The sequence below is a fragment of the Chiloscyllium plagiosum genome, unplaced genomic scaffold (genome assembly GCF_037043375.1).
Source record: "Chiloscyllium plagiosum isolate Xiang-an unplaced genomic scaffold, Cpla_swu_hap1 HiC_scaffold_20, whole genome shotgun sequence".
Taxonomy (NCBI): domain Eukaryota; kingdom Metazoa; phylum Chordata; class Chondrichthyes; order Orectolobiformes; family Hemiscylliidae; genus Chiloscyllium; species Chiloscyllium plagiosum.
Window position 1 is genome coordinate 9,047,081 of NW_028270158.1, and position 20,622 is coordinate 9,067,702.

Sequence of the window (20,622 nt, forward strand, 5' to 3'; positions counted from 1 at the left end):
AGAAAGTGAGGACTGCAAATGCTGGGGATCAGAGCTTAAAAATGTGTTGCTGGAAAAGCGCAGCAGGTCAGGCAGCATCAAAAAAGAGAAGGAGAATCAAAGTTTCGGGCATAAGAAGAAGGGCTTATGCCCGAAACGTCCATTCTCCTTCTCCTTTGATACTGCCTGACCTGATGCGCTTTTCCATCAACACATTTTTAAGCAATGTTCCTGCAGTCCCTCTTTATACTTCTTTGAATAATCAAAGAACCAATAAACATAAAGGGCCCAGCCCTTAAAGAGGCACTGCAATAAAAGTTATACATTCCCCAACTTTAAACTGAGAATAAATGTTAGAATAATAAAGGTAGAATCTACTAATACTTGGAGCCTTACCTCAACATCACATGATTAGCGTGAGACCTCCAACATGAACAATCATACTTGACACACAACTCTGTCTTCAGGAATACGCTATTTTAAAAACTTGATGTGGGTGTCACTGGCTAGGCCAGAGTTTATTTATTCGGGCATGTAAGAGTCAATCATTTGTTGTGGGTCTTGAGTTACCTTGTAGGTCAGACCAGGTAAGAATGGCAGATTTCCTTCCCTAAATGACATGAATGAACCAGATGGGCTTTTACGACAATGGACATTAAGATAGCATTTAACTTCAGACTCATTTTGAATTCAAACTTCACCTTCTGTCAGGGTGGGACTTGAACCTGTGACCCTGGACAATTAGCATGGGGCTCTGGGTCACTCTGACATCACCACTATGGCACCACCTCCTCTAGTTATATCTAACGGCCTAACTGTGAAGACCGATATCAAATGTAGTTTGCCTGGATTAGCCTCAGGTTATTGGAGATTATGTTTGGTATTTGCAAATGATTCCAACTCGCAATAACATCGCAAGAAGATATCTGGTTACTCCATCCATAAACATGATATTATCTGCATATATCATCTGCTTGTGTGTGCTGTGTTTTAGTAGCTAATTTGATACTTCATGCTGAGGGTTATTGTCATTATTTGCTGTTTAATACTGTAGTGAAGGCTTCTGAACTCTCACATGGCACTAAGTGTGCCCAAGATCTGAAAATGCTGGAGAAATTCAGCTCTGGCAGCTGTGGAGAGAAAGACAGGGCTAATGTTTTGAGTCCACTCACCCTTTGACAGAATATGATGTCTGTTCTGACGAAGGGTCCCTGAAATTGTAATGTTAACTCTAGTTTTCACTTCACTGATGCTGCCAGACCTGCTGAGTTTCTCCAGCAACTTCTGCTTTTGTTTCCAGCATCGGCAGTTCTCTGATTTAATTTGTCCCAAGATCTGGTCATTATCCTTTGATTGTGAAACTTTTTTTATAGATTTGGGACCTTGGCTGATTCATGAACTAATATATAACTGCTGTACATTTGAATAAGTGTGTTCAACAAAACTTTGTCTGTCTCGGGCATCAAGTTGACAACAGATCTAACAGCAACCAATGTTAGATGAAGATAATCCTCTCTCTCTGGAAATATTTCCTACTTTCACTCCCCAAAGGTCTGGCTCTAATTTTTCAATCTGGCTGCACACTCCAACCTGTGGAATTAAATTCCCATTTATCTACTCTTCTTGTTCGCCTATCTTGGAAAAGAAAATTGAATAAAATCACCCCTGAACCTTCTAATTCCAGCAAATGCACCTCTGGTAATCTCTCCTTGTAATTTAATGTTTGAATCAGAATCCCTACAGTGGAGCAGGCCATTAGGCCCCATTGAGTCCATACTAACCCTTCAAAGAGCATCCCATTCAGAACCACACCCCGAAACCGATAACCCACATTTCCCATGGCTAATGCACCTAGTCTACACATTCCTGGACACGACGGGCACTTTAGCCTTGCCAAACTACCCTAACCTGCACATCTTTGGACTGAGAGGAAACCGGAGCACCTGGAGGAAACCCACACAGGTACAGGGAGAATGTGCGGACTCCACACAGGTAGTCACCCGAAACTGGAATTGAATCTGGGACTGTGGCACTGTGAGGCAGCAGTGCTAGCCACTGAGCCATTGTGCCACCCCATTTGAAGTCCAAGTGTTAATCTCATAAATCTACTTTGTACACCCCTCCCCCTGCCCCTGCCCCTGACACCCCCCCCCCCCCCGCCCCAAAAGCAAGGTTATGATAAGTTTCCTAAATTTATAGTGCCACAGCGCGCTCGCTGTCTCTGGCGCTCTCGCACTCTCTGTCACTTCTCTCGCGGTCTCTGGCACTCTCGTGCTCTCGCACTCTCTCTCTCTCTCTCTCTCTCTCTCTCACGCTCTCCTGTTGTGTAGTTGAAGCATGACATCCACCTCCTTGTGTTCTTTCCTTTTACATTTTTGAAGTCAGTGTTCAATTCATCAGCTTTTATGCTGACTACCTCATTACAATGTTTTGATGATCTGTGCATCTGGACACCCACATTTCTATTTACCTTTACAGTTTTGCACCTTCTTAAAATGTGCCGCCTTCCATCTTTTCAGGTCCAAAGTAGATGCCTTACATGTACCTATATGGAAATCCATTTGCTGCCGTTTTCCCCATTCACTTTAACCATCAGTATCACTTTGTAATTGTGTACCACATCTACACTGCTTGTTGTCTCACCAATATAAGTGTCATCAGTGAACTGGGATACTTGGCTTTCTATCCCATTGTCCAGGTTGTTCATAAATATGGTAATATTTAAGGCTCAACACAGATCCTAGTGGCACATCATTAGGCACTTCCTGCCAATCTGAGTATTTGTCATTATTTCTACTCTGTCTTCTGTCGCTCCCCAGTTTTGTAATAGGTCAATAACTTGTCTTGCGTTCCATCAACTTCAACCTTGGCAAATAATTTCCCATGAAGGACTTTATTGGTGCCTTTTGAATTCCATTCAAACAGTGTCTGTAGATCTTCCCCTGGCCACTGGACTGGCTGACATTACGGTGAAAAGCTCTCCTTGTCAACCTGTCCCCTTGCCTGAGGTGTGGTGATTCTCAGGTTAAACCAGCACCAGCTGTCTCTCTGAGAGACAAAAGCCCTATGGTCTGGTAAGACTCTGGTGACTTCACTGTTTTGCTTTAATCACCTTTTCAAAAAAAGTGTTTGGTCAAGTTTGACCTTATTGCAAACCCATGCTCTTTCTCTCAATTTAGCTGAAATCTTTCAAGGTGTTAAATCACTCTATCCTTGTAGATGTTCAAACTTTTCTGACAACAGATGGCTAACAGATCTATAATTCCCTGGAGCTTCTGTCTCAATCAAAGGGTTGCTCAATTCCACAAACTGAAACCAAATCGTATCTGTGTAGAGTCTACATTGGTGAACTTTTCTGTGATATGTAACCTTAGCAATTTTTTTTTCTCATTGAAAGAAAGCTGAAACTTTTCTGAATTAATTAATTTCACTTGTAAATGCGTATTTTGTTTAATTTTATTTAAGCCTATAAAGTGTGAGTGTTGAATTTGAACATCAGTGCTGGTAAAATAAACCAACTGTCTGTGATCTGGCATGCTCCTCCAATGCCCTCATTGTGCCACAGAATATTGTTTATGCATTGCTTGCTTTTTCTTTGTCTGCATTTATTGGGACTGCTCTCAATGATGGCCAATATGTTGTGCTAGTTTGTGACCTTTGAATTGTGTTGATTAATTGTGTTCTTCTTGTCCTGCTCTCTGTGCTGTGCTGTTGCTGCTGTTTTCTGTGTTACCACAGTCATCGCCAACCATGGAGAAAAAGGTAAATGTTGCTCAGTCATTTCAATCCTTGTATTCCCAACGCAAACTCCTTGCCCCATCCCTTACTCTAACCCAGCTGGGAACATTTGAGGTCCCTTCTGTCTCTGCATTTAATTCTGAAGTATTGTGATTAATCATTGCACTTATTGAGTAGTCATTAAAGTTTGTTTAATGAATGTACATATAAGTCTTTGTCCAGGCTTTCTGATGAGGGCCCTAGCACGCAGATAAAAATATAATGGGACATATTTCCTGTCTTTGTTTTTTATTGTGGCACTCCAGATGTGAGTATAAATGAGCCTAAAGTAAGTGAAAAGTCTGATTTTATTTTGAACCTGTTAAAAGTCTAATAGGGTGAAACCGCAAAGCATTCTGCAGCCGTTGAAAGTTATTTTATTCCTGTTTTGGAATAAATCAGTTTATTAAAAAGAAGGATTTTGATTTATCACCAAGCTGTTGAAAGAGTTTAATGCGGGGAAGTTTTCCAGGTTAATTGATGGAAGTATCACAGTTAGGCAGGAGCATTAGACTGTGCTGTTCCAGAAATACACAGGGCAGCAGAAGGCAAAATGAATAATGTCAAAAAAGCCACTCCAGACCTCAGTTATACTGCAAACAGAGTGAGCTGCCAAGGTTTAGTACAAAAACAATGGGAAGATTTGCATTTTTATAGTGTCATCCAGAAACAAGAGTTTGCTTCAGATGAATTACTGATGGAATTGTGAAACGATTGGCGTGCAACCTGTCACAGCAACTAACACAAAAATAGCTGGAGCAAACATCTAATGAGGTGAGGCAGCAGTAAATATAGTTTTGATAGTATTGATTGATTGAGGGTTGGCTTTGAATTCCTTGCCTCGGCAGTGGTGCAGTGATGCTCCACTTGAGCTATTAGGCTGGGTATACTGTGACTGAAGTGACTGGTTCATACTGATCTGCTGGGATTGTTACTGTTTGGCCTTCAGTGTCAGTAGTGAAGGCCAGCATTGACCCAGGGTCTGTATCACAATAAAACTCTAAGCAGCAACCAGATGCTTTTTCTCTGCACAATAAAAGATTGATAGACTTCTTAGAAACATCACACTGTTAATATTTTTAAGTGCTTATGACATATGTTTTTAAAAACTTGCTACCATGTGTGTCCTATATCCCTTAACATTGTTTATTCATGTTCTGTGCATCCCTAGATGAAGCAGCTCTATTAGTGAGTGACTGTATCAATAACTAGAGTGCAGCAGGGGCACACAGAAGGTCCAAGTGCCAGTGGCTGTCTTTGTTGGGGTCACCATTGGACCATTGCTTTGGCAGGTGGTGCCAAAAAGCTAATGGGACTCCTCATATACTACCTTACAAGTTAGATTTTTGGAAGGCAGATTCTCAAAATTCTTAGTGACATCGCAAAGGTTATTTGTGTGGTCTGGAACTATGCTGCTTTACTACATGTGACTGTTCTCAAAGCAAATTATAGTTAGTCTTGACTATACCTTGGGTTTGTTCCCATGTTTCCACAGCCTTCATTGGGAATGTGCATTGAATAGTCCCTTATTTTATATAAATCATTTGGGTATTAGTGGCTCTAGCTGCTGATTAATATAAATGATCAATTATAGATATATAAATTTTATGTAAATGGTTTATACAAATGTTTGTATAACCATTTTTATAAACTGTTTATATAAATGACTTACGCTTGAATGTTGGCGAGTTAATCAGTAAGCTCGCAGATGACAGAAAAATTGTTGGGGTGGTTAATAGTGATGAGGCTGGCCTTAGGAGGATGTAGAGCTGAAAATGTGTTGCTGGAAAAGCGCAGCAGGTCAGGCAGCATCCAGGGAACAGGAGAATCGACGTTTCGGGCATAAGTCCTTCTTCAGGAATGAGGAAAGTTTGTCCAGCAGGCTAAGATAAAAGGTAAGGAGGAGGGACTTGGGGGAGGGGCGTCGGAAATGTGATAGGTGGAAAGAGGTCAAGGTGAGGGTGATAGGTCAGACTGGGTTGGGGGCGGAGAGGTCAGGAAGAAGATTGCAGGTTAGGAAGGCGGTGCTGAGTTCGATGGATTTGACTGAGACAAGGTGGGGGGAGGGGAAATGAGGAAACTGGTGAAATCAGAGTTCATCCTTTGTGGGTTGGAGGGTTCCTAGGTGGAAGATGAGGCGCTCTTCCTCCAACCGTCGTGTTGTTGTGGTCTGGTGATGGAGGAGTCCAAAGACCTGCATATCCTTGGTGGAGTGGGAGGGGGAGTTGAAGTGTTGAGCCACAGGGTGGTTGGGTTGGTTGGTCCGGGTGTCCCAGAGGTGTTCTCTGAAACGCTCCGCAAGTAGCCGACCTGTCTCCCCAATATAGAGGAGGCCACATCGGGTGCAGAGGATGTAATAGATGATGTGTGTGGAGGTGCAGGTGAATCTGTGGCGGATATGGAAGTTTCCTTTGGGGCCTTGGAGGGAGGTGAGGGGGGAGGTGTGGGCGCATGTCTTGCACCTCTTGCGGTTGCAGGGGAAGGTGCTGGGAGTGGAGGTTGGGTTGGTGGGGGGTGTGGATCTGACGAGGGAGTCACGGAGGGAGTGGTCTTTACGGAATGCTGATAGGGGAGGGGAGGGAAATATATCCTTGGTGGTGGGGTCTGTTTGGAGGTGGCGGAAATGACGGCGGATGATGCGCTGTACATGGAGATTGGTGGGGTGGTAGGTGAGGACCAGTGGGGTTCTGTCCTGGTGGCGGTTGGAGGGGCAGGGCTCAAAGGCGGAGGAGCGGGAAGTGGAAGAGATGCAGTGGAGGGCATCGTCGACCACGTCGGGGGGGGGGGGGGAAATTGTGGTCCTTGAAGAAGGAGGCCATCTGGGTTGTACGTTTTTGGAACTGGTCCTCCTGGGAGCAGATGCAGCGGAGTTGAAGGAATTGGGAGAATGGGATGGCGTTTTTACAGGGGGCAGGGTGGGAGGAGGTGTAGTCCAGGTAGCTGTGGGAGTCGGCCGGTTTGTAGTAGATGTTGATTCGGTTGCCTGAGATAGAAATAGAAAGGTCGAGGAAGGGGAGAGAGGAATCTGAGACTGTCCAGGTGAATTTGAGGTTGGGGTGGAAGGTGTTGGTGAAGTGGATGAACTGTTCAACCTCCTCGTGGGAGCACCAGGCGGCGCCGATACAGTCATCGATGTAGTGGAGGAAAAGGTGGGGGGTGTGGCCAGTGTCGTTGCGGAAGATGGACTGTTCCACATATCCTACGAAGAGGCAGGCATAGCTGGGGCCCATGCGGGTGCCCATGGCTACTCCTTTTGTTTGGAGGAAGTGGGAGGATTGGAAAGAGAAGTTGTTCAGGGTGAGGACCAGTTCAGTCAGTCGAAGGAGGGTGTTGGTGGAAGGGTACTGGTCGGTACGGCGGGAAAGGAAGAAGCGGAGGGCTTTGAGTCCTTCGTGATGGGGGATGGAGGTGTACAGGGACTGGATGTCCATGGTGAAAATAAGGCATTGGGGACCGGGGACTCCTCCATCGCCAGACCACAACAACACGACGGTTGGAGGAAGAGCGCCTCATCTTCCGCCTCGGAACCCTCCAATCACAAGGGATGAACTCGGATTTCACCAGTTTCCTCATTTCCCCTCCCCCCACCTTGACTCAGTCAAATCCATCGAATTCAGCACCGCCTTCCTAACCTGCAATCTTCTTCCTGACCTCTCTGCCCTCAACCCAGTCTGACCTATCACCCTCACCTTGACCTCTTTCCACCTATCACATTTCCGATGCCCCTCCCCCAAGTCCCTCCTCCCTACCTTTTATCTTAGCCTGCTGGACACACTTTCCTCATTCCTGAAGAAGGGCTTATTCCCGAAACATCGATTCTCCTGTTCCCTGGATGCTGCCTGACGTGCTGCGCTTTTCCAGCAACACATTTTCAGCTCTGATCTCCAGCATCTGCAGACCTCACTTTCTCCCCTTAGGAGGATGTACACAGGAAAGTTAGGGCAGGCTAATCATTGGCAAATGGAATTCGAACCAGATCAACGTGAGGTGATGCACTTGGGCTGACAAGATGAGGGGAATACATGATGAATAGTAGGTCCCTGGGAAACACTGTCCACTGTATACCACTCCCTTAAAGTATCAGGGCAAGTGGATAAATTGGTTAAGAAGGTATATAGTATACTTGCCTTTCTTAGCCTATTCAGAGAGTTTAAGAGCAGTCAGGTTATTCTGGAACTGTATATAATGTTGGTTAGGCCGTAGCTAGAGGATGATGTACACTATGGAACCCAGGGATAGGACAGCACTGGCAAGAGTGCAGAGGAGATTTACCAGGTCTGGGCTGGAGAGTTTCAGCAATGAAAAAAGACTGGTCAGATTGAGGTTGGTTTCCTTAGAGCAGAGGAGGTTGAAAAGGGAAATGATTGAGAATTATAAAATTATGAAAGGCATGGTCAGGAAGCAGCTTTTCCTTTGATGGAGGGGGCAATAGCTTTAGAGGGGATGTGAGGAAAAACGTTTTCACGTGGAGGATGGTGGGAATGTGGAACTCCCTGCCTATGGGGTGGTAGAGTTAGAAACCTTCAAAACATTTTAGAACTTCTCAGATGTGCCCTTGCAATGTGAAGGCCTAAAAGGCTATGGCCAAGTACTGGAAAATAGGATTAGAATAGTTAGGGTGTTTTTGACTGGATGGGATGAAGGTCCTTTGTTCTGTATTGTGGATCTCTCTGATTCAGACTCTATTGTTGATGTCCAGTGCTTAAGGACATGGGTCAGTAGTGCAGTATGGGTATGATCTTCTACCTGTTGTTACTTTGTGGGGGTGGTTGCTCTTTGAAGGGAACTGATGTAATCTCATGAGTAAAGGAACAAACTCGTTTAGTCTGTATTGTTCCTCTAAGCAACACTGTGCAGTACTTCGCACTGACAGGCTTACAGGCATTGATGCACATATTGCACAAACAATAGGCTGTAATAAATATAGTTTGCCCCAGCGTCTACATTCCCACTGCCTTTCAGATTTTTTTGTTCCACATGCATTAACATTGGTATTCAAGTGTTTCTGCATAATGATCCAGAGTCCCATGCCCTTCTGATGATGTGCCAACTCTGCACTGAAACGTAAGAACCCTAGGGAATACGACATGTTGTCTTGCCCTCTGGAAACGTCGTCTTGCAAGACATTATTCCTGGAACTCAATGGGAAATTTACTGATGCTTGCGTTGTGCATTTAGTAGGAGCATGGAGGAAATCCTGAAGAAACAGATGTCCATTAATGTTCCACTGGAGTTACTGTGGGAGATGGGGCAATTACTGATTCAATTTCAGAGCTCATACGTATTTTGCCACAATAAGTGTAATTTGTACAGTTGTGCTTTTTAAAAATTGCAACCCCACTACTTGATCATCTTTTAATAATCCCCTTTTGTAGATCACTATCCAGACAGAATCCGCTTTCCAACAGATTACTCGTGTCATCTCATGGAGTAGAAATGTTATTTTCTCTTTACTTTGGTATTTCATGTGGGTTGTCCTCATGAGTGTGAGACAACAAAAGCTTTGGCAGAATCTGTCCTTTCTCAGCTTTACTCAGTATTCACCTTTGGTATAAAAATAAATCCTTCTATGTCCGTGGACGAACTTCCTGAATTTGCGCAGCTTCTGTATCCCTGGCAAGCTGTATATCCAAACTTATGAAAATTTGTTTGGGGGGCGGGGTTGGTGTAAACATTCAGTGTTTAAGGCAACATCTGTGTACAAAAAGAAGAATGGTCAGGCCCGTTCTTTGATCTGAAATTAGGACATAGAAAAGATGGTGGGACAGGTGATGCGTCACAGCTGCAGCATGTGGGAGTTCCTGGATGCCAGTTTGGTCCAGAATAAATATGTCTGCAGCAAATGTTTGAAGTTCAAGCAGCTTTGACTCCGGGTTTGGTACATCAGGAAAGGGGAGGGTGTCTGCACCCTTTGTAGCAGGAGGTAGCCAAACCCTTTAGGATAGTGTCTTTTGTCAGGTGCTAGGGACAGAAAGAACTGGATAAGGGCAAGGTTTGAAGGGTTATGAATTAACTGACTGTGGCACTGTGATACAGGAGATCATTCAAGAGTGGGACATTATGAAGGAATGCAGTGGTAGCAGGGGACAGTATAGTAAGGAGGTGTGATCTGTTTTCTGCAGAAAAGAGCACAAAACCAGAGAGCTATATTGCCTGCTGGTGCCATGGTTCAGGATATCTGCTCAGGCCTGGACTGGAGCCTGCAGTGGGAGTGAGTAGAACCAGTCGTTGGGGTCCTTGTAGGTACTAATGACATTGGCACAACAGGGAAGGCTGGAGAAAGTGAGGACTGCAGATGCTAGAGATCAGAGTCAAAGAATGTGCTGCTGGAAAAGCACAGCTGGTCAGGCAACATCGAGGAACAGGCGAGTCGATGTTTTGATTCCTGATGAAGGGCCTATGCCTGAAATGTTGACACTTGTGCTCCTTGGATGCTGCCCTGACTGGTTGTGCTTTTCCAGCAGCATGCTCTTTGACAACAATGAAGGCAGTTTCTATATCAGGAACTAAGAAATAAGAAGCAGAACCTCAAAGGTGATACCCTGTGTTATTGCCTGAGCCATGTGCAAGTTGGCACAGAGCAAATCCGATTAGAGAGATGGCTTAAAGGCTGGCATGGGTTAAATTGGTTTTGATTGGTGAGACGCTGGCACCAGCACTGGGGAAGGTGGGATGTGGGACAGTTTGCACCTGAACCATACTGGGGGTGACATCTGCAAGAACTGAGGAAGTAAAGAGGATTTAAACCAAATAATGGGGGCAAGGCATCAAATTTGGGAAGATGTGGTAAGGTCAAAGAGCAGAGTCAAAGTTATTAATAAGGGAAATGATAGCATGTAGCAGGATGGGATAGACAGAATGAATCTAAGATGAAACCAATTGCTAACACTAACACCAGGACAAAAGACCTCATACCCATCATGTGCTAGACTAACGTAATTTACAAGATTCCACGTAAGGACTACACAAAACATTATATGGGGCAAACAGGTAGACGACTAACTGTGCATCTATGAACACCAATGAGTCACTAACACCATGACCAGCTGTCTCTAGTAGCCCCACACACAAATGACAGGGACCATAAATTCGACTGGGACAATGCAGCGATCATAGGACAAGCCAAGCAGAGGACAGCCAGAGAATTTCGAGAAGCATGGCACTTAACCATGGACTCCATCGGCAAACACATTGACCTGGATCCAATGCACCAGCCACTACAACGAACAACTGGAACTGGCAACTGGAAGCAGCAGAATCAGAACCGAATAAATTCCAGAGGACACTGTACAGTGTGTGCATTCAAATATAAACAGATGAGCCAAGTAGTATGCTCTAGAAGTCATTATTGATACGTGGCTGCAGGATGACTTTGGGACCTGAATTTTCAAGATGTTTTGGAAGGACAGGGAGTGATGGGCTGTTTGTGAACGACAATATTAGCACAATAGGCAAGGATTTAGTGGTATGGTGGCTCAGTGGTTAGCACTGCTGCCTCCCAACGGCAGGGACCTGGGTTTGATTCCAGCCTCAGGCGACTGTCTGTATGAAGTTTGCACACTCTCTCCCCTTGTGTGGGTTTCTTCCGCGTGCTCCAGTTTCCTCCCACAGTCTAAAGATGTGCGGGTTGTGTGGATCAGCCATACAAACTGCGCCATAGTGTCCAGGGATTTTGCAAGCTTGGGTAAGCCGGCATAGGGCGGTGCTGGGGGGATGGTGAGGGGGGGGGGGGGGGTTACTCTTTGGACTGGACTGGATGGGCGGAATGGCCTGCTTCCATGCTGTAGGGATTCTCTGATTCTATAGGATGACATAAGTTCAGGAAACCCTGATGTGGAAGCAGTTTGAGTACAGATGAAAAATTGTAAAGGCAGGAAGTCACTTGTGGAAGGAATGTACTGGTCCTGACAGTAAACACATAGTAAGGTGAAGCACAAAGGAGGAAATAATGAGAGCTTGTCAGAAAGGCAGGGCGCTAATCCTGGGAGATTTTAATCTATACACTGATTGGGAAAAGTCAGTAAAGTTAGCTGAGGTAAAAAGTTTATAGTTTGGGGACTGTTCCTTAGAACATAATATACTAAGGGGAGGATGAGGCAACCAGGGCTAACAAGGGAGGTCAGAGACAGCAAAGCAGCAAAAGGGAAAAGGTGCAATGTGGTGAAGGTTAGTGGGACGCTAGAGGATTGGAAAGCCTTTAAAAAATAGCAGAGGACAACTGTAAAGCAACAAGGGAGGAAAAGATGAAATATGAGGGTGCGCCTGCTGGTAATATTAAAAAAGATTGCAGGAGTCTTTTCAGATGTGTTAAAAGGTGAGAGAGAAGACATTGAATGCTTGAAACCAAGGCAGAAGAGCTAGTAATAAAGACCAAAGAAATGGTGGGGGAACTGAATGGGTACTTTGCATCAGTATTCACAGTGGGACACACCAGTAAGGTACCAGAACTTCAAGAGCTGGGGCAGAGGCGAGTGTAGTGGTCATGACTAAAGGGAAGGTGTTGGGAAAGCTGAAAAATGTGAAGGTGGATACATCACCCTGAGTAGATGGACTACACTCTGGGGTTCGGAAGGGGATTATAGAGGCACTGGCAGCGATCTTTCAGGAATCACTGGAGCCAGGGAGGGTCCCAGAGCAATGGGAAATGGCTAATTTTGCATTGCTGTTTACAAAGGGAGGAAGGCAGAATACTGGAAACTATACATTGGTTAGCCTGATCTCAGTCATTGCTAAGATTTTTTTTAAGAGTCCATTTTTAAGGATGAGATTGCAGAAATGTATGGTAACACAGGGCTGAGTCAGCATGGCTTTGTCATGGGGAGGTCATAGTCGAAGAGTGTGGTGCTGTAAAAACACAGCCGGTCAGGCAGCGTTTGAGCAGGAGAGTCAATGTTTTGGACATAAGCTCTTCAACCTGATGCTGTCCTGCTCCTCGAATGCTGCCTGACCTGCTGTGCTTTTCCAGCACACTCGACTCTGATCTCCAGCATTTGCAGTCCTCACTTTCTTGGGGGGGGGGGGGTCATGCCCGACAAATCAGTTAAAATTCTTTGAGGTGGAGATGAGCAAGTTAAACAAATGCTAGCCAGTGGATGTGATCAATGTGGAGTTTCAGAAGGCCTTTGACACAGTACTGCGCAGGAGGCTGTAAAGTAAGATAAGAGGCCATGGCATTTGGGGCAAGGTACTGGCTGACTGGCAGAAGGCAGAGAGTAGGGATAAAGGGATCTTTTTCAGAAGTCCTACAGGGTTCAGTGTTTGGACCACAACAAGTCATGTTAGACATTAACCATCTTGATGAAGGAACTGTGAGGGCATTTTTGCTAAGTTTGCAGATGACATAAAGATGGAGGAGCAGGTAGTGTTGAAAAAGTGCGGGGAGGCTGCAGAAGGACTTGGACAGACTAGGAGAATGGGCAAAGAAGTGACCGATGGAGTACAGTGTGGGGAAAGTGTGAAATTATTCCCTTTGATAGGAAGAATAGAGGCATAGACTATTTTCTATATGGAGCACAACTTTGGAAATCTTATGCACAAAGGGACTTAGGCCTAGTTCAGGATTCTCTTGAGGTTAATATGCAGGTTCAGCTGGAAGCTAGGAAAGCAAATGCAATGTCAGCATTAGTTTAGGGAATACAAGAGCAGAGGTGTCCTACTGAGACTATCAAAGTATCTGGTCTGCATTTGGAACACTGAGTGGGTTTGGGCCCCATATCTAAGGAAGGACATGTCGGAGTTGGAGGGAGTCCGGAGGAGGTTTATAAGAACGATCCTAGGGATGAAAGGTTTCTCATATGAGGAGCAGTTGAGAACTCTGGGTCTGTATTCAATGGAGTTTAGAAGGATATGGGAACTCTGATTGAAACTTACAGATATCTGAAGGACCTGGGTAGATTGGACTTGGAAATGGTATTTCCACTGGTAGGAGAGACTAGGACTCTGGCACAGCCTCAGAGAGAAGGGACAACCCTTCAGGGGTGGAATCTGTGGAACTCAGACCCCGCAGTCTTCTGTGGCAAAGTCATTGAGCGTCTTTAAGACAGAGATATATAGAGACACATGAGATACAGAGGGATTTGGGTGTCCTGGTGCATGAATTACACAAGGTTAGGGTGTAGGTACAGCAAATAATTAGGAGAGCTAATAGAATATTTATCATGTGTTGCAAGGATAGTTGGATATGAGAGGAGGGAGATTATGCCTCAGTTATACAGGATCCTGGTAAGACTGCATCTGGAGTACTGTGTACAGTATTGGTCAGAATATTTGAGGAGCAATGTAAGTGTGTTGGAAACAGTTCAGGGAAGCTTTACCAGACTATACCTCAAATGAGTGGGTGGTCCTCGAAGGACAGGCTGGGCCTAAATCCTCTAACATAATTGAAACATTATTAGATCCTGAGGAGACTTGACAGGGGTGGGATAATGGGGGGGTGGAAAGGATGTTTCCTCTTGTGGGAGAATCTACAGCTAGGGGACACTGTTTAATAATAAGGGGGTCACCCATTTAAAACTGAGATAAAATCATAGAGATGTACAGCATGGAAACAGACCCTTCAGTCCAACCCGTCGATGCCGACCAGATATCCCAACCCAATCCAATCCCACCTGCCAGCACCCGGCCCATATCCCTCCAAACCCTTCCTATTCATATACCCATCCAAATGCCTCTTAAATGTTGCAATTGTACCAGCCTCCACCATTTCCTCTGGCAACTAATTCCATACACGTGCCACCCTCTGTGTGAAATGTTGCCCCTTGGATCTCTGTTATATCTTTCCCCTCTCACCCTAAACCTATGCCCTCTAGTTCTGGACTCCACGACCGCAGGGAAAAGACTTTGCCTATTTGCCCTATCCATGCCCCTCATAATTTTGTAAACCTCTATAAGGTCACCCCTTAGCCTCCGTCGCTCCAAGGAAAACAGCCCCAGCCTGTTCAGCCTCTCCCTATAGCTCAAATCCTCCAACCCTGGCAACATCCTTGTAAATCTTTTCTGAACCCTTTCAAGTTTCACAACATCTTTCTGATAGGAAGGAGACCAGAATTGCATGCAATATTCCAACAGTGGCCTAATCAATGTCCTGTACAGCTGCAACATGACCTCCCAACTCCTGTACCAATAAAGGAAAGCCTACCAAACGCCGCCTTCACTACCCTATCTACCTGCGACTCCACTTTCAAGGAGCTATGAACCTGCTCTCCAAGGTCTCTTTGTTCAGCAACACTCCCTAGGAACTTACCATTAAGTGTATAAGTCCTGCTAAGATTTGCTTTCCCAAAATGCAGCACCTCACATTTATCTGAATTAAACTCCATCTGCCACTTCTCAGCCCATTGGCCCATCTGGTCCAGATCCTGTTGTAATCTGAGGTAACCCTCTTCGCTGTCCACAACACCTCCCAATTTTGGTGTCATCTGCAAACTTACTAATTGTACCTCTTATGCTCACATCCAAATCATTTATGTAAATGACAAAAAGTAGGCGACCCAGCACCGATCCTTGTGGCACTGTTGAGAATCTTTGGAATTCCTTTTGGATGCACAAACTTTAGATGTTTAAAAGCAGAGGTCAATAGATTCTTGATAACCAAGTGGATGAGGATTTGAGGTTAAAATCAGATCAGATGTGACTTCGTCGCAAGCTTGAAGGGTGGAGTGGCTTACGCTCCTGGTTTGTACAAACAGCTGGCTCGGTTAAGAGAAAACGAAAACGGTAATGGACTAATGTGGTTTCTGAATTATAAAATTCTGCCAAAGACTCATTTGCCCTCTATCCAGAGACAGAAGGTTAAATGTGGGGCATTACTGACAGGTATTATGAGTGTGTGTTCATGGATAATTATACATTAATCTGGAGCATTCCAGAAGGAATTGCTGGCAAGTATTTTTGATGGGAGGTGAGTAAAGTGGATAATATGCATTTGCTGATTAATAATGGAACCAGAAATGAGTTTTAGAAAGCTTAAGGAATCCTTGGTCAATGTGAAAACAAGGGTAAGTACATTCATCCTTGCAACTACTGCACCAAACCTGGTACAGATTCCCTGCACCTGATGTTTCACATCTTTTGGTGATTTCAGTATCCATCTCTATTCATTGTTCCCTCTGACTAACTTTACTTCCTTGCCTCGACTTCTCCATCTGGCACAGTGGCTCAGTGGTTAGCTCTGTTGCCTCTCAATGCTAGGGACCCGGGTACGATTCCAGCCTCTGGCGTCTGCTTGTGTGGAATCTGCACATTCTCCCCATGTCTGCGTGGGTTTCCCCCCACAGTCCAATGCAGGTTAAGTGAATTGGCCCATGGGAAATTTCCCTGTAGTGCCCAGGAATGTGTAGGCTAGGTGGATTAGCCATGGCAAATGCATGGCTTCAAGAATAGGGCGTGTCTGGATGGGATACACTTCAGAGGGTTGGTGCAGACTCGATGGGCTGAATGGCCGCCTTCCATGCCTTCTGTGATGTAAACTTTGACAGAGAGACATGGCAGGCTCGAAACATGAACTCTGTTTCTTCCTCCCAGATGCTAGCAGACCTGTTGAGTTTCTCCAGCATTCTCTGCATAGGAAATGTATAAGCTCTTCGGCCATTACCATTTTCACACTCCCTCAACCTTGCCATCTCCATCCCTGAAGAAGGGCTTATGCCTGAAACGTCGATTCCTCTGCTCCTTGGATGTTGCCTGACCTGCTGCGCTTTTCCAGCAACACATATTTCAGCTCCCATCTCCATTCATGTCAGTCACCAGTATCAGCAACTCTGACCACATAGTTGCATCACTTACTTTGCATGCCCTTGTATCCTCTTGCAATTCCATTCACATCCCAAATGCATTTTTAAATAGCAGCTGCAACTGTGTGCAGTAAGGAGGATTAGGAAAGTTTTATTTCTTGTTTATCTCAAAGGTATAAGATTCGGGAGCTCCATTGGTCTGCACACCTAGCGGGGCAGACTGGAGGCGCTGAGTTGCCTATGCCTGCTCCTAGTTCTTATGTTCTTCTGAGACATCAAAGAATGAGAGAGAGAATAAACTAATGAAGCTGGTGAGCATATCAAACCTGTAAAGCAAATGTATGCCCCAGTACAAGCATTTCCCTTCAAAGAACAAAGATGCGGTTATATTGTTGAATTCTTTCAGAGTTTTGGAAAGATATCACGTGGAATTCTGAAATTCCAAAGAGAAATAAAGAATCCGAAGGATGTGCTATTGCAGACGTTGAGATAGAGGCTGGTGTTAACTTTCAGAGCTCTGGTCAGTGACTGGTGACCGACTGCCAGGAATTTGGGTCTTGAAATTGCTACTCACTTTGGTGATTGTGGGAATTGAAAGCACAACTGGTGCCCTACAGTTTGGGGATGTTATCAGTCACAGGAAGCTGACAATGTTCTCCACACTGTCATTTCAGCACATTATTGTTTCAGGGAAATGGAACACTTGAACATGTTTCCTTCAAATGGGCAGCACAGCAGCTCAGTGGTTAGCACTGCTGCCTGTCAGTGTCAGGGACCCGGGTTTTATTCCACCCTCGGGTGACTGTGTGCAGTTTGCGCATTCTCCCTGTGTCCACTTGAGTTTCACCTGGGTGCTCCGGTTTCCTCCCACAGTTCGAAGATATGCAGGTTAGGTGGTTTGGCCATAGTGTTGTGGGATGGCCATTGCTAAATTGCCCATAGTGTTGAGGGATGTACAGGCTAGGTGGGTTAGCCATGGACAATGCAGGGTTATGGGGGGGGGGGGGGGGGGTTCTGGTTGGGATTGCTGTGGACGCATTGGGCAGAATGGCCTTTTTTCACATTGTGTAGGGATTCTATGCTTCATTCTGGCGAGAAAGTATCTCCTGATTGCAATCAGAAAGCAGCACCTTGTATCCTTGACTCTCACTTTGCTGTACAGAGTTTGTACTTTCACCTTTGCATGGCTAACAGAATATGAAATAAAATGGTTGATTGGCTGGACTGCTTGCACTTTGTGAAGAGTTGTTTGACTGGCTTGACGGCATTTTCTGCTTTATGATTGGACAGAGATGAAGATATGTGTTTAAGTCTCCAAGTCTTGAAAAACGCAGCAGATTCACATGATGTGAACCTCAGAGGCAGGGCCAGCATTTATTGTCCATCTGTAATTTCCTTGTAAAGGGGAAGATGAACCCCTTTCTTGTTTCTGTCCTGTGTATTGTAGATAAGAGTTCTGATCGGAATGCCATGCTTCTAGGAATTCTTGTGCGTACCTCTGTTTGGCTTGTCCTAGGATGGATGTGTTGTCCCAGTCATAGAGGTGTACAGCACGGGAACAGACCCTTCGGTACGAATTGTCCATGCTGACCAGATATCCCAACCCAATCCAGTCCCACCTGCCAATACCTGGCCCTCCAAACCCTTCCTATTCATATACCCATCCAGATGCCTCTTAAATGTTGCAATTGTACTATCCTCCATCACTTCCTCTGGCAGCTCATTCCATTCAAATACCACCTTCTGAGTGCCCCTTAGGTCTCTGTTATATCTTTCCCCTCTCACCCTAAACCTATGCCCTCTAGTTCTGGACTCCCCCACACCAGTGAAAATACTTTGTCTATTTATCCTATCCATGCCCCTCATGTTTTTATAAACCTCTACAAGGTCACCCCTCAGCCTCCAACCTTCCAGGGGAAACAGCCCTAGCCTATTCAACCTCTCCCTGTAGCTCAGATCCTTTCTGAACCCTTTCAAGTTTCACAACATCTTTCCGATAGGAGACCAGAATTGCACGCAATATTCCAACAGTGGCCTAACCAATGTCCTGTACAGCTGCAACATGACCTCACAACCCCTTCACTCAATACTCTGACTAATAAAGGAAAGCATACCAAACGCCGCCTCCACTTTCAAGGAGCTATGAACCTGCATTCCAAGGTCTCTTTGTTCAGCAACACTCCCTAGGACCTTACCATTAAATGTCTAAGTCCTGCTAAGATTTGCTTTCCCAAAATGTAGCACCTTGCATTTATTTAAATTTGCCTCTATCTGCCATTTCTCAGCCCATTGGCCCATCTGATCAAGATCCTGTTGTAATCAGAGGAAACCTTCTTCGCTGTCCACTACACCTCCAATTTTGGTGAAATCAGCAAACTTACTAATTATATCTCATGCTCACATCCAAACCATTTATATAAATGATGAAAAGTGGTGGGCCAGTATCGATCCTTCTGACACTCCACTGGTCACAGGCCCTTCCTTATCTATATGTAAGGATACTAGTGAGAGAGGGTCATGTTGTTTTGTGGCTAGTTGATGTTCATGTATCCTGGTGGCTAGTTTTCTGCCTGTTTGTCCAATGTAGTGTTTGTTACAGTTCTTGCAAGGTATTTTGTAAATGATGTCAGTTTTGCTTGTTGTCTTTATAGGGTCTTTCAAGTTCATTAGCTGCTGTTTTAGTGTTTTGGTGGGTTTGTGGGCTACCATGATGTCAAGTGGTCTGAGTAATCTGGCAGTCATTACTGAGATGCCTTTGATGTAGGGGAGAGTGGTTAGGGTTTCTGGACAGGTTTTGTCTGCTTGTTTGGGTTTGTTGCTGAGATCAGCAAACTGTGTTCATTGGGTACCTGTTCCTTTTGAATACTAAAGACTCTGGCCACAAAAAGACATGGCCCACTATCATTAGTATTCTTACATACAGTTGAGGAAGGACATCACTTCAACTGGGACAACACATCCACCCTAGGACAAGCCGAACAGAGACACGCATGCGAACTCCTTGAAACATGGCATTCCAACTGGAACTCTATCAATAAACACATCGACTTGCACCCATTTACCACCCTCTGAGAAAAAGAACAGGAAATGACATCACAGCAAATGACCTCACCAACCCAAGGAAACCTAAACATATAAATAGAAAGTGGGTCAGTAATGCCAGTGCTTCTCCGGAGGCTCACTGATGTTCTCTAGTATGATGACGAAATGTCTGAAAATAAATCTTCCAGCTCAGCAAGCAAACTTACATCCAAAACCTCAACCTGAGCTGCCAATCTTCTCAAAACTCACTAGTTCAAAGGAGATGTGAGGGGCATGTCATTTACATGGAGTGCGCCTGGAATGCACAGCCAGTGGTGGTGATGGAGGCAGAGATGATAGGGGCATTTAAGGGGCTTATAAATAAGCACATGAATAAGCAAGGAACAGAGGGATATGAACCATAGACAGGCTGAAGGGATTAGTTTAACCTGGCATCATGTTTGGTACAGCACCATGGCCTGAAAGGCCTGTTCCTGTACTGTACAGTTTTGTGTACTCCTGCAACAGTCATTGTTTGAGAACAGCTCTTTAGACAGAAGATAGGGGTTGACTTTGTGATGTGAATGGTACTTTCAAGAGGGTTGAAATTCATACTGAGTCATTGGAGCCAGTGAACTGCAGGTCATGGACCTGGTATTGGATGCTGTCCATGGTGCTGAATGTGACAGTGAGCAAATGTCCACCGGTATTTCTGATGTGGAAATCAGAAAAGAGTAGTTGCAAAAAGCATTCATTAGTCTGTTCCACTAACTCTGCTCCCAGAACTAGAATAAGGCACATGAAAAACTTGAAGTAGTTTTGGGGCAATGGTTGAGGGGATTGGGGATCAGATACCTCATTCAAGATCAGCTATCACCTGGGTGCAAACATACTTACAATGGGAGACCAATATAGGAAAGAGAGAGTATTTTAAAAGGAGTAGATCTTGCACCTATTTCTCTTAATGATTATGAAAGATTTAAAGGACCATTACCTCACTCCTAATGTAAAAGTGTCTAAACTTTCAAAAAGAGTGTTTTCTGATCTGAAGCTAAAACCATGGAAGCACTGGCAGTTGGGAAAAAATGTGCTCACCAGGATGAAGGAATTTTCC

The 20,622-nt window shown here is 44.9% G+C and overlaps 1 protein-coding gene across 9 annotated transcripts in view; it reads left to right on the top strand.

Annotated features, from left to right (window-relative positions):
- mapk8ip3 (mitogen-activated protein kinase 8 interacting protein 3) overlaps positions 1-20,622 on the top strand; it is a 221,257-nt gene that overhangs the window by 67,328 nt on the left and 133,307 nt on the right. For 5 of the 9 annotated variants that reach the window (XM_087997651.1, XM_087997645.1, XM_087997649.1 and 2 more), the window contains exon 5: positions 3,718-3,741. The exons of the other annotated variants lie outside the window; for them this stretch is intronic. In XM_087997651.1, coding sequence (XP_087853777.1) covers positions 3,718-3,741 — 24 coding nt within the window. The remainder of the gene's footprint in view (positions 1-3,717; positions 3,742-20,622) is intronic. 9 annotated transcript variants of the gene reach the window in all.